The 15,360-nt window shown below is 35.4% G+C and overlaps 1 protein-coding gene across 2 annotated transcripts in view; it reads right to left on the bottom strand.

Moving 5' to 3' along the window:
* Nucleotides 1-15,360, bottom strand: part of Gpbp1 (GC-rich promoter binding protein 1) — a 67,334-nt gene that overhangs the window by 11,597 nt on the left and 40,377 nt on the right. The window contains exons 6-11 of one of the 2 annotated variants that reach the window (XM_021180304.2): nt 14,144-14,210; nt 13,105-13,164; nt 5,972-6,156; nt 4,461-4,601; nt 3,316-3,483; nt 1,781-1,968 (exon numbers count right to left, since the gene is read on the bottom strand). In XM_021180304.2, coding sequence (XP_021035963.1) covers nt 1,781-1,968; nt 3,316-3,483; nt 4,461-4,601; nt 5,972-6,156; nt 13,105-13,164; nt 14,144-14,210 — 809 coding nt within the window. The remainder of the gene's footprint in view (nt 1-1,780; nt 1,969-3,315; nt 3,484-4,460; nt 4,602-5,971; nt 6,157-13,104; nt 13,165-14,143; nt 14,211-15,360) is intronic. The other variant, XM_021180305.2, reaches the window with a different exon arrangement.

Consider the following 15,360-nt stretch of genomic DNA (forward strand, 5'->3'; position numbering starts at 1 on the left):
TAATCCCAGCACTCGGGAGGCAGAGGCAGGCGGATTTCTGAGTTTGAGGCCAGCCTGGTCTGCAAAGTGAGTTCCAGGATCCACATAGCAGCTTTGCTGTTTATAACTCTTTGACTCTTTTTTTACACACACACACACACACACACACACACACACACACGGTGGCGGGGGTGGGGGGCAGAGGCAGGGGAGAGATAATAAAAATGTCTTTTAAAATTAAAGAAAAAGTGCCGGGCGTTGGTGGCGCACGCCTTTAATCCCAGCACTTGGGAGGCAGAGGCAGGCGGATTTCTGAGTTCGAGGCCAGCCTGNGGAGGCAGAGGCAGGCGGATTTCTGAGTTTGAGGCCAGCCTGGTCTGCAAAGTGAGTTCCAGGACAGCCAGGGCTACACAGAGAAACCCTGTCTCCAAAAAGAAAAAAAAGAAAAAGTGGAAACTGAAGCTTAAGAAAGAAATATCACATTTTCATTTAAAAAAACCCTACAAGCTCTAACTCTGTGAACGGAGGGAGACTGTTTTATCGGCTTGAGGAGGCTCAGTGGCTGGAAGCTTGTCTAGCAAACATGAGAGGTCCAGGTTCAATCTTCAACTGCAAAGTCACTTACACACAAACTAAGCTTAGGAATGACCATACTTTACTTGCCCAGTGAATCGATGCTTACAAGCTTCCAGTTGAGAATTAGGTTTCCTAAATATAAATGCTAACTACACAATTTCCTGATTTTGAGACACTAAATAATCACTAATTGCTGATGCGTTCATTTCTGTATGTATACATATATTCATGCAAAAGTATTCAGTAATCCAAATGGACATTTTTTTTCCTTTCTCCTTTATACACTGTGATGATACACAACACAGTATTACTAGCACCCATGCAGAGGCTGTTTATCATTACACAACTAGATGTGCTTATTTTCTACAAATTCTATCCAGTGTTATAAAGGATGTTATATAGTATGTGCACATTCTGCTATTAGTAGCTTTAGATAGCTTCTCACTTTCAGCCTCTCAACAAAATCTTCATATAACTAGTTCATAGACCTCCTTTCTCTATGTATAATCTAATTTAATTTGGGCAAAAGATAAGCATTCCTAATGTTTTTTTAACGTTCACAAAATGCACAAATATTCACATATATGCACAATGCATTTAATTCCAAGCATCCACATGGTAGCTCTCAGCCATCCGTAACTCCAGTTCAATGGTATCCAATGCCCTCTCTGACCTGCGTAGCCACCGAGCATACATGCAGGCAAATGCTTAAAATGAACACATAAAATAACATCAATAGAGTCAATTAGCCATACTACTCAGTAATAAAAAGAAAAAAAGTACTGACATACCCTACAAGAGAAATAAAAATAAAATTAAAACCAACACCAAAAAGCAGAGATACAAGCCCACTTATACAGATGTCCACTAAATTAAATCTATACAGAAAACAGACCAGTGACTACCAAAATGAAGGTGAAATGATTAAACTACAATGGAAACAGAACTATGAATGCAAAAACACCATCTGCCCATTTAAAAACAAGTGAAACTTAAAAGAAAAAAAAAAAAAAAAAAAAAAAAAAAAAAAAAAAAAAAAAAAAAAAAAACACATTAAAGGCAAATAAATTAGAGCTAGGTGTGGTGGCTCACACCTTAGATCCCAGCACCCAGGAGACAGTGCCAGGCCAGATCCAGTACCCAACATCACAAAAATAAACCTATCAATTACTTAAACGTGAACAGAGATAATTCCAGAAAAAAAACAGTAAAAATAATTACTAACCTGTGTTCTGCCTCTAGTGAACTGGAAAGAACATCGGTTTGTGGAAAAGTGGAAGAACGAATGATCTGCTGAGACATCACCGAGGCATTGCCGTTCTCCTGTGGAATTTCATTTTCATCAAAGTTTCTGTTTATGTCTCTTTCTTGGTGAGTAGTATTGCTGTTATGCAAATTAAATGAGTCGTCATCCTGATTTTTAGGGAGTTTAAAAAATAAACAGTGAGTTCTAGAGAACAGTTAATAACAAGTAACAGAATCTGTTTAGATTTTCATAAAAATACATAAATCTAAATTATTTCAGTATCATTAAATTCCAAGGCATACTTTAAAATGTATATAAGGCCAAAAAGATGAAGATGAAAGGAAGGAAATATCCCTGCTGGACTCACTCCTACACCCATCTGCCTGCTACAGGGTATTAAAATTAAAAGTATGTACCACACTGCCCAGCACAGAATTTTTGTTTTAAGTATAGATTTGTGTGTAAATTACATATACACACCTGTAATTTCAGTCTATGACTAGTAGGCTAAGGCTACGGATCATAAACTACCTGTCAGCCTCCAAAAGATTAAGCAAAACAATAAAATCCACATGTTTTTGCATAAAAAAATTGAAAAATACAAAATGAGAAAAAAGTTTCTGTGAAGAAAAGCTAGCCATGTGATGGTGGTGCAAACCTCCAATCCCAGCACTTTGGGGTGGGGGAGGCAGTGGTGGTGGCAGCAGTGCAGCAGTAGAGAGAGATCCATGAGTTCAAGGCCAACACATTTACAGAGCACCAGGACAGCCCTGTCCCCTCCAAGCTAGCCGCTGTGAGGGCTTATTACAACAGCGTGAATGGAAGCACACCGCTAGGGATGGTGGCAATGTTGAGTGAGTATAAATCTGTTAGCACCAATAGGTCTGAAGGGAAATGAGGACAAAACAGGGAAATCATCAATAGGGAAGGAATCAGGAAGCAGCCTGCTGAGGATACACACATCTTTCTATTTCCTGCTGGGGCTCCTCAAAGTTGAATCTAACGCAAAAACAGAGCTCATTTCTAATCTTGCAAAGGAATTCAATGATTAAAACAGAATTTTAAAAAGTCATTAAGTGTATGTGAAACTATGTACAGAGCTGACCATACTCTAATAACATTACTGTTATCCCTATCACAAATCCTTTTGTTCAAAGAAGGCGTGGTGGAATATGTCTGTCCAGTTTTCCAGAGGTAGAGGCAGGCTGCCCGCTGTGGTGCCAGGTGACTCTGATCCCAGAACTCAAGAAGCAGAGGCAGTCAGATCTCTGAGTTTGAGGACAGCCTGGTCTACAGAGTGAGTTCCAGGAGTCAAAACTACACAAAGAAACCTCAGCTATATATTAGTCCTTAAAATATCCACCCAGAGAAGACAGGAACCTGCTAACATAGGCTTAGCAGGAGGAAAACCAAAGATGAAGTTTTAATTAGAGTTTGTCAAAGTTCTAAATATTTACCCACATAATTTAAAAACATGTTAATGTCAAATTAAGACTCACTGCAATTTCAATTACCTTCTCTGAGCCAGCATGACTTTCATCTTCATGTTCCTCCTCTACTCTGTCCCTTTTCAATGCTTTCAAAAATTCACTCTTTTTATCACTGCGCATTCGTGTCAGTTTAGTTAAACGAGGCTGCTGATTAAGTTTGTCAACAGGCGAAGAAGAATTCGAACGATTACACTAATGGAAAGTTCAGAAATGTTAATGAACATGTAACCAGGTCAAACACAGTTCACTATTATCACTGCTTCTTATTGTACATTTATAAGGTAAAACTCGTTTTAAAGTATAGTTCAAAGTAAACATCTAACAGTGAATATTTTTCTTTGACATTAAACAGGTTAACTATGTAACAGCAATTCTTAATTCCACAAAAATAAATGATAGCTTAATTATTTAAAGTGAATATTCTTTATTAAAGAATAAACCAGTTAGAAATATAGATCCTACTTTAACAGTAGGTTTTACAGATCCAAAACTCTGCAGATAAGAACATAAATTATGTATGGTTTTGATATTGCAATATTGGACACAACAGTCTAGTACGAAAATAAATCCAATTTAGTACGAAAATGATCCGAGATTAGTCAAGAAAACTCCCTAGTCTGAGTTCCAAAAAATAAAACTACCTAAGCTGCCACATACTCACATATACCTTTCCTTCCACTGCTCTCTCTAAATCACTATTAAAGTGTCCATTACTGCTAAAACAAGACTATACAAATCCACATTCATAGTCAGTTTAGCCCTACAGCAAAACTTGTATCAAATGAAGCTATAATTATTTTAACACTTTCTCAACAATTCTTTATAATAAATGAGTGTATATGAGAGTTCCACTATTTTCTCTGTCTAGAATACTTATGAAATTAAAATTTTAATTTCTATTCCTCAAAGTATAACAATGCAAATAAAATGAGTTGTCTGAACTAAATTCACTGAATAAAAAGATAAAAGCATCTCCTCTTTCGTGAACTGGTGTATCTAATGAGTTGGTGAACTAACAGGATTTAGTAACTGGGGATCACAGCCCATGTCAGGAAGCTAAAGAAGAATGGCCCTTTATGAACATGAGCTTCAGACCAACCTGGGCAACACAGCAAAACCCTGTCCTTTTACTTCTAAATGCATTTCTCAAAAACTGTTCAGTGACCTACCTCTTTCACTGAGTTTGTTGATGGACTAATACTCTTGGCCGCTGACTTAAAAGCATTAAAGTTGCCAANGCCATATGTAGATTCATGAGAAAAAGAAGTCCCGACTTTGTTCTCTTTAGTTTGGCTTTTCCATTGTGTAGGCTAAGAAAAACGGAAGAAACCATTGTTACCAAAAACAAATTTATGAAAACAAAGAAAAGGGCAACAACTAAGCAATGACTACAATATAGCTCATAACAGTTATTTATATACTACTTTCACTATCTCTGTCATGTTCTGTTCATGTTCCTTTGACACTTGTGCCTTTTGTTTTATCTATGCAGCCCACTAGCTAGCCTAGAACTCAAATCAGGCCCCTCCCTCAATGTTGAGATTAGAGGTATGAGCCACAACATGTTTCTCTACAAATAAAGATTTAATATGCAATTAAAAACAAAACAAAACACCTAAATCTGGGGCTGATGAAATGGCTCAGTGGATCTTACAGACAGCTAATGTTCAGCTCCCAATATCAAAGTCGAGTCTCACCATAACCAACAACTCCACAATAACCTGTAGTGCTACCTCTGGCCTCTTCAGGCACCTGCAGACATCCACGTACAGACATACCCATATACATGATTTAAAAGTAATAATGGGAAACCGGGTATGCAAGCACATGCCTTTAATCCCAGCACTCTAGAGGCAGAGGCTGGAATGTAGAGTCTGTAGCCTGATCTACAGAATCTAGGCCAGCCAGAGCTACATAGAGACCTGTTTAAAAAGCACAAAGAAAATAACACTGATGATAATGATAGAGGGGACTGACTGGCAAGATGCTCAGTGGATAAAGGCACCTGTCTCCAAACCTGAATCTAATCCCTGGAGACTACAAGTAGAAGAGTCTTACAAGTTGTCCTCTGGTCTCCACCTGTTCATTGTAGCCCATGTAAGCATAAACAACTACATGCAAAATGAATATGACTTATAAACTAATACTTTAATCTTTTATTTTAATCTAAATTAAGGTTATTTCTGAAACTCTAAAGTTAGGAGTTTCCCCCCCTTTTTTGCCTTACATTAAAACTCATTAGTATTTCAAAAGCTTGTAACTTAGCACCAAGTAAATACTGCAATATATGTAGTGAACAAATATATCCTATTACATCCAACAGAGCAGAAATTTTAAGTTTAATTTTCTCCTCAAAATACAGAGGAACTAAAAAAGAAAAATTATATACATGAATCTACTTTTTACAGTAGATGAAGACTACTATAAAAAACAACAACTGCGGGGCAGTGGTGGCGTACACCTTCAATCCCAGCACTTGGGAGGCAGAGGCAGGCAGAGGCCAGCCTGGTCTACAGAGTGAGTTCCAGGACATCCAGGGAAACCCTGTCTCAAAAAACCAAAAAGAAAAACAAAACAAAACAACCAACAGCTGGTCAAAGTATGGAGAATAATTCAGTGTAGCGTGACAATTCACAAACAGGACATCTATGACAAATTTGGCTCACACACAAGGACTTACTTTTGTAGGTGGAACAGCAGGTTTGGGGACTAAGCCTTTATAAACACTCGGACCAGTTCCATTCTTAACTGGCTGTGACTGGAGGTTTCCTGCTANGGGGAATCCAGATAGCTGTAAGTCTTTTGTATTACCTTTCTTAATGACCAGCATTCTTGGAGTTCTAGATTTAGGATTCGGGGGATAGTCTGCATAAATAAAGCACAAAAGTGTTATATACAATTTCAAATTTTAGGATAAAAACCATCCTACCAAACCTTACAGCATTTTAAAAATTAGTAATCAGCTGATTTGGGGTTGAAATAATTAATCTGAATAAGTCAAATTCCTGCTTAAGAAATAAAGCTAAAATATAATCTTATGAAATGTAAGATGTGGGTAATGCTTATTAATATAGATAACTGCAGGTGAGAAGATACAAATGGAAAAGCAGAATTAAAATTTATGTATTTTTCACTTATTTTTTAAAAATTTGCAAACTTCATGCTAATGAGTCAAAGCTTTAATTTCCCCTTATGCTCTTAAAATTTTGTCTAAATTTCCTATTCTCTTTTTAATCCGTTTATTTGTTAAACTCATAATCAGTGAGTGGACCAACAATCCCAATATTTCTAAATATCTATCAATCGACTATAAGTTAAAAATAAAAAATAATTTTCATAATACCAATTCACTAAAATATTTAACAGTCCGTCTAATTATAAAATAAGACATATCATATGAGATCAGGGCAATCAACTCAAACTGTTTTCTAAAGCTAGTACTGGAAATAACTAGTAGATAGAGGTTTTTTTTTTTTTCCAAGGCTACTGTACTTGTTAATAATATGAAAAAATTTCCCTGGATAATCAGTTTGTATTTATAAACAGGTATTATCCCTACTTATCATTATCACAATGAAGTATATTCTACATTTTTTATAATAATCTCTGAAAGTTACAATTAGAAATTTTACAAGTTAACTTAGATACAAGCTCAGATTATTAATGACATACTTTATGAATTGATAAGCTAGGGAGGCATTTGTGTTGATACCCCGTCCCCAAACTACCTATTTCTTACCATCGTAACACAACTGTAAGGACTCCGAGGGAAAATTGGAAGGACTCAGTTCATCTAAGACTCCATACTCTCCAAAAGATGAAACTGATGTTCTTATCTACTGCCATGCTGACAGATAAATGAGGGGTCCCTTAGCAACAATCAAGTATATGTGGAATTATGAGGAAAAATATCCCATAAGTTTTGGTACCTAAAAGACTTTAATAGCTTGAAAAAAAGTACCTTCAAGCACATAAGAACAAAGAAAGCTGTGAAAGTATAGTTTAACTGAGTGTATTATTATACAATGAAGAAAAACAAAAACAAAAATGAAGATCACAAACGTAGAATAATGAATACTAGGAACTCAACTGTTTTAGCAATTTTTGGGAAAAAAGGTAATAGCATGAATAAACTATTAATAAAAAAAGTTAAGAAAAACCCAGGCTCTTAGTTGAATATGGTTGGTGGTTAAGGGAGAGTCTGGGCCTGCTTGTGTTCAAACTGAGACACTGCGTGATTCCTCCTAGCAAAAGGGTTCTTGAAGTGTGTCACACGGCATTTATAGTCCCAGCACCAGTACCAAACTGGTTTCACTAACACAGTATGATCTCATCTTACAACAGGGGGGAGGAAAATTCCTGGTAGTCCATGGTTAGGATTCAGTGGTCTCAAAAGGGGAGAAAGAAGTTGTAATTATTAAGACAGTATCTTAGGCTAGAATTTTAAATAACATCAAGGAATGTGAGGCATAACTGATGTTTACAAAATACAAAAGGTAATGAATGACTTTAAGAGGTATCAGATATCAGGCTTTGAAACAGGAACATTTCAATCAGTATATCACAAGCCTGACTAATGAAATTTGGTTCAATATGGCTTAAGCAACAACTAAGTTTATCTTCCTTCCCCTCAGAGATTCTTTTACATTAAGCTACTGTAATGGGGGAGGTAAGCAAATAAGCTATATAGAAGTAGACATGCCAGCAAAAGGGTGATCAATACATACTGCCAAAGGAAGATGTGAAGGGAAAAGATTCAGTTTAGAATGGGCACAGAGAAATGTAACAGCTGAGAATGATCTAATAATCTGCCCTGTAGACTCTCAGAAGCGGTGAAATGAAAATGTCAAGATATGATGGAAGTAAAACAGAACTTTTCCAGCCAAAATTATGTAATTCACAACCTATTCTCTGATTTAAAGAAAATGGTTTGACAAAGGTTGAAAACATATTAACAAATAAAATTTTTATAAATATTCGTCATCATTGATTTTAAAAACACAAGATAGATGTGGTGGTTGGTACATGCCTGCATACCCAAGGTTTGAGAAGTTGAGGGAAAAGTCACAAGGCACATGTCAGCTTGCACTGCATACTGAGACCCTAACTCAAAAAAGGAATGTGGGATAAGAACAGTAGTAAGCAGAAAATACAGAGTATACAGACATTCGCTTTTGTTTTAGTTTGTTTTTGAGCCTCAAATTGATTCTGACTACAAATTTCACCTTTCCTAAAATTGGATTCCTTGAAGCAAGAAATATTCTGGCTGTTTCTTCAATGAGGTCCTCAGTGCAAAGAATGATGGACTTCCCTATAAAGAAGAAAGGTGAAGCCTAAGAAATCACTCTCAGAAGACTAAGTAGCAAAAGTAAGAGATGACAAAAGTCCCTGAAGATGATAAGGAATTAAGAGTGAAGAGCTGTGTTACGATGCAAAGAAAAATAGGGTTTTGTACATGATTATCAAACTCTAATACTAACTTCTAAGTAGATCTAACCATCTTGTACAACTTTATAGAGTTGGTCTTTCATTTATAAAAAGCAGTCTTCTTGGGGCTGGAGAGATGGCTCAGTAGTTAAGAGCACTGGCTGCTCTTACAAAGGTCCTGAGTTCAATTCCCAGCAACCACATGGTGGCTCACAACCATCTGTAATGGGATCTGATGACCTCTTCTGGTGTGTCTGAAGACAGCTACAGTGTACTCATATAAATAAAATACATCTTAAAACAAAACAAAAAAAGCAGTCTTGTCTTATATTTAAATAACTTATACAAAACACACAAAAAGGGATATGCTATCTTTAGAACAGTAACAACTCAAAAGGTATGTTTTTCCTAGAACTTAATGTTAACTTAATGTAAAACTAAAAAGGGGTGGGGGTGGAGGGATGCAGTGGTGGCCCACGCCTTTAATCTCAGAACCTAGGAGGCAGAGGCAGGTGTATCACTGTGAACTGAATTGGAGGTCAGACAGGACTATTACACAGAGAACCCCTGTCTCAAACAAACAAAAACAAAAAACAAACAAAAAGAAAACAACTATAAGAAAAATAAAAAATAGAAAAAAGGCCTACTTATATCCTATAAAGCTATTCTGAATAAACTATACAAACGTTGCCCAGTTAAGAAAATTTCTTGAAACCAGTGAGATAACTGAGCAAGTAAGGACAGTTGTCACCACACCTGACAAGCTGAGTTTTAATTCCCATGGATCTACGTGTTGTAAAGACAGAAGTGACTTCCACAAGCTGCCTTCTAACGTGCACCACTGCCATTTGTATACACCAACCACAAAATAATAAAAAGTGCAATGCTTTAAAGGAAGCTTTAAAGTAAAGACTAGAGAGATGGCTCAGTGCGTCAGAGAGCTCACTGCAACCATAAAGACCAAAGTTCAAGCCCTTAACGCCTACATCAAAGTTGATGGGACCCCATGTGTGCCTATAATCCTAGCATTGTGGGGAGTAGAGACAAGAGCACCACTGGCTCTTATTGGCTGCCAGCACTGCTCCAGATTCAGTGAGGTAACCTACCTCGAATAACGTGGAGAATAACAAAGCAGAAACCCCACATTCTCTTCTGTTCTCTGTGGTCAAGTCTGCGTCAAAACTCCTATACTCTTTATTGAAACAATGGCCTTAAAGTAATGAAAGGAGTGCTAGACAAATCTTAATTTGTACAGCTACATGCATTTTATACTATTTTATTATTTGTCTCTTCACATTATTTCCCAATTCCTATACATCGCTATAAGCATTAACCTTTTAGATTCAAAAATTATCTCAGATCTTTGTCAACTGTTAAACGTAATGAACTTCCATTCAAGAATACCTAAAGGTAAATGTGTTTGAAGTTTTCATATTATTATTTCCTACTAGCCTCCTAAATAACTAATCTTAAAGTAGGTGACTTATTATTGCTGTCTTGTCATGTATGCCTTTATACCTACCAATACAAAAAAATAAATTTTAATAGAAAGTCACTAGTAGGGGAAAACTGGCTAAATTTTTTAAGAAAAATCAGAACACTGCTTCATATAATAAACTCAGGTAGTTGAGACAGGAAGACTAATAAGCATTTGAAGACAATCTGGCTACAGATCTTGAACATTTCAATTCATTGACCAAATCTCTTTGTCTCTCAATATCGTCTGCAGAGAGTTACCCACTGCACACAATCTGATTCTATCACTGTCTTTATTACTTCCTTTCTGGTCTACTATCTATTAGTTTCACTTTTGCCTTTTAATGATTCTCTAATTCCTTTCACTTATAAGATGTGGACAAAGCAATTGATATTGACCAAACATTTATGTCATGATAAAAGACTTCTGAGTAAGAGAACAAAAGCAGTAATTTTGTGTTTTGTGATCATCCCCATTTACTCAAAAATAAAGAAATTAAGTTATCTATCATATATAAATAAGATCTAAAGCCAGGACCTAGATCTAGCCGATTCCAAAGCCAGTGGTCTTAACAACTATAATGGTGGAGAAAATGGAAATCCAGATATTGACATATCACTTAATATACTAATCAAAATGGTTAGTATCCCTAACTAAAAATAATATCTGAATGGTCCAGATAAGAAACTTGCAATATACTTATTTCCAAGTTGAGCCAAGGCTAGCACTGAGTTGAGGCTAACTTTAGATTTCTGTCTTAACAGAAGGGTCAATTTTAATAAATAAAATTGTATAAATGCACACAACCAAGTAGAAAGTAAGTAGAATTTGAAGTACATTTTCAAAATAATTTCAAAATTCCTGTGACAATGACAATATATCAGGCTCAAAAGAATCTACATCAACCAATTAAATTCCTAGTGTAAATTTATTTTAACAGAGAAAAACAATTTGCTAAACATTATTTCTTTAAAAAACACACACACTGGGTTTTACTGGGTTTCAATGTTCTTATTTAACAAATCTGTTTTGATCTGCAGCTGTTTTAATCAATTAAGTTTGCATTAGTACCAACAGACATAATGACTTTCCTTTAATGAGATCTCCTGCTTTATTCATATAAAGACTACACTTAAGATACTTCACGAGCCATGTGTAAAGACATAAGACCTGGCAGAAAGATCTGCAGAACTCAAGCCCTTTAGGCCCTGCCTCAAGAGGCTAAGTAGGGGAGAGTAAAGAGGCAAGGGGGTAAGGGGATGCAGTTGAAATGTCTCTTTGTTAACTGTCTGTGCTTCCAAAATATTAGGATTACAGCTGTGTGCCGCCAGCATGCCCAGCTAAGGAAGTTATGTTCCTGCAAAACATTTACTTTCAATTCGTCTACTCAGGCTTAAAACTGCCCAATTCCCTTTTTCTTATGTTAAATTTTTCACTGCTTTTTCACAACACAGACAATAAAGGAATGTATTTCAGTACTCAAGCAAAGTGACCCATCACTCTAACACTACCTCACTTCTCCATCTGTACTGAGAAGGATGACTTGTGTTTCTGTGTTTGTTTATGGAATGGCAGTTGTGAGAGTTGTTTACTTTAGAAGGCTAAACAAAAAGATTTTAATAAAGTGCCTTATACCAAAAAGTACTATACCAGCTAGCTATGAGCAAACATCACAGACGGTCATCATATGATCACATGTAAATATAAATGTTGACCGGAAGACTTCCGTGACGTTGTATCTTAAGCACTAACTTCCAAGAACAATCCTGGTGATATGCTATTCACATACAGCACTCATTAGGACTTTAGACAGTTGCAACATCTACCAACAGCCACTGTATCCTCAGTTGCTTACACACACACACACACACACACACACAAACGCAGCTTTCTTTCTCCTTGTTCCTCAACCCTCAAATAAGTAACAACCATTTTAAAACTCTAGTTACACACTGCCAAGTATCTTGAATTGCACTTTCAGCATCGTGTTATTAAGAACAGAGATTACTAAACCGTCATTAACCTTTTGTACCAAATATAGCTTTGATACAGTTAAGACAAAACCACTACTGTAGTCCTAAGTACATAAGCTTGGATGCAGATGTTCCCAATAAAGCCAGCTAAATCCTAAGTAAAAATAAGCTTAGGTAATAACTTTATTTTAAATAACTTAATTTCCCTCAAGTTGTTTTTAAATTTGAGTATTATATTAAGAATAGGCCATTTGCGATTGACAAAGTCATAATTTGGGAAACAATTTTCTTTCCACTTTATAAATACTAAATTTTTTGCTTACCTGGTAGTACCATTAGAAAAGTTCTACTGAAGTCTTTGCTAAAATCCTTTCATCTTCCTCAGGACCATAGCTACTCTAAATGTTGCTTTGAGGAAAAGCATACTTGGGAACCCAGGGTATATTAAATGAGAAAGGAATAGTGTGTAGTAAGATACAATGAAGAGTTTCATTGTACTCCTATGGGAAGGACTCAATAGGCATTAACCATTCCACAATTAACCTTTTGTTTTATTTTTAATGCAGACACATATCTTAGTTTACATAAACAAATAGTTTACCTCCCCTTTAAATATCTTTTCGACTAGTATTCAAAATCCTTTAATCAAGAGAAACAACAGAACCATAATCTTTATATTAATACATTTAGTCTAGTTTTCAAAGCTGTCTGTCTTTAAATCTATCTAAAATTAAGTCAAGCACGGACAGTACCACAATAGTATCTTATAGTTTATATGACAAATGCTGACATTCATGATTTTTAAAATTTACTTGCATTCCACTAAAAATCCAAATCATCCCTAATTTCTTAGAGTCTATTTAACACTTTTCAGGTGATTCTATATTCTTATGCAATCAGTTGTTCCCAGAAAAACTGAATAATAAGGAAACATACCTAAGAGAGGAGCTTGGGAGATTTTTTTGGTTGGGTATGTGTGTGTCTGGGCGTGTAGGCCTGGGGAGAGTGGTAGAAATACTAATTTGCAATACAGAAAAAACAATGCCATTCACATGGTTCTAATAAAAATGTCTGACCACCCCCTCCCCCACCCTCAAAAGACATTAAATTAAGAGGGAGAGCAAATAAAAACAAAGTAATTTCCCAGTTTCATCTCATAAATACAATTAAGACCAGCATGGAAAGTGGCAAAGTTTAAAATAATGCCATTATCATTAGGACTAGCATGCTCTCATAAGCCACAATCCTTTTATATAGTAGGTTGTTGGTTTTCAATTTAAATATTTCAAATGAACATGTCTACTAGTTTTAAAATGGTTAGTACTTTTAACATGGTATCAAATTCAAGTTTATCTTTCAGAAATCTTATAAAAGCTTCATTATTTTAAACTTCACTTAAATCTTTTAAAAGCTTTCTAATTTGTACTATGAGTGCAGTTTCTTCTATAAGATATTATCAAATTAAACTCAGCAGTTTTTTAAAGGGAGTTATTTGCCAGAAACTCATTAAGCTTTAAAAATCTAAATCAAATAATTTCAAATATAGACTAGTCAAAAAAAAAAAAACTATACAATTAAACAGTCTATAGACAACCAATTTCATAAAGATTAATTTCATATTACAATGACTAAAAGTACTTATTTTCCAAGTTAGCCAATTTTAACTATACAAAACTAGGAATTTAACTAAATATTGAATTGCTTGAGATTACTAGGCTGCTCTCAAAACTTCATTAACTATGAATCATTCTCAAAAAGATCAAATATATAATGTACTCACATGTGTAAAATTAAGTATTTCAAATCAAGTTTATACCCCAAAGTCTCCTTTTAAAGATATTACTTCGGTATCTAAGCATATCAAATGCAGCGATTAAAGAGTTTTACTGTATCCTGTTTTGTACTTTCTAAAAAAAAGAAAATCTACAAATACAATATATTCTGTCCCTCAAAAATTAAATAAAACATTACTTACCCCAAACACCCGCAGCTAAAGATTTATTCTGATTTGGTTCTCTCTCATATTCAGGATTTAAAGATGGCTAAAAGAAAATTAAATTTTAAAATGTAACAGGGTATGTAAGAATTTCACAAAGATCTTTTAAAACAATCACTTATATGGAACATGAATTAGCTATAACTAACTCTCCATAAATTTTGCATTCAATTTTCTTTGCTAACCATTGCTAGTTGGAGACAAAGACAATCTTTTTATCTTCACCTTACTGCCTGAGAAATATCTGGAATAAAGTGGAGAACACAAGACACGGGGTAGTAATGTAACATAATGGTAGAGTGCTGGTCTAATACATGCCAGGCCCGGAGTTACTATTCAACACTACCAAAAGACAAAAGCCCCCAAGAACTCAGACTGAGCATTTAACTCAGAGCCTGGCCCCTACAGCAGCTGCTATTTAGGAAGTACAGGAAACGATGACTTTAGTCAAGTAGCTCAAAGCAGTAAATGGTAAACCCCAGACAGACGTACAATACTTTCTGCACTATAAAGTTATGACCAATGAGATGAAAATTTTACTGTTTGCCAATTCTATAAGGTGGTAGTACATCATTGGACTGCTTCTGTTAAACATACATTCTGAACACATTGAGGATGAGGCAAGAGCATTCAGAGTGCCATCCTGAGTACATAATAAGACTGAGGACAGTCTGAGCTATGTGAGTGAGCCTGTCTCAAAGAAAAATAGAGAGAACTAAATAGGATTGTATGCTATAAACCCTGTCTCAATAAAGTAACACAAAGAAACACATACATTCCCAAAGCACAGTATGAAATTGTTTTCAAGGGATGTTAGGGACCACTCAATAGGGATAAAAGCATGAATGAGTCCTCACTCTAAAGCTCATCTTGGGAGATGGTTACTAGAATCCTAAGACTCATGCTATTATACCAGGTTACAACCAGGCAACACAATCTGCTTTCCTTAAGAAAGATACTTAAGAGGAATAAAATGAATCCTGGTACAAATATTTTTAAATATACACAGAAATGTATTATTATTAGCATAGAATTAACATTACTATAAAGCCCACAAGAATGTATATGTATACCAGTATAACTAATTCCTTCACAGAAAACAAAACAGAATTAAGATTATTTGTTGGCTATATCTCCTTTTAATTATACTATAGCATTAAATATACAATAAACTACATAGTTTATAAATATATTCC

This window comes from Mus caroli, chromosome 13 (assembly GCF_900094665.2).
Source record: "Mus caroli chromosome 13, CAROLI_EIJ_v1.1, whole genome shotgun sequence".
NCBI classification, from domain to species: domain Eukaryota; kingdom Metazoa; phylum Chordata; class Mammalia; order Rodentia; family Muridae; genus Mus; species Mus caroli.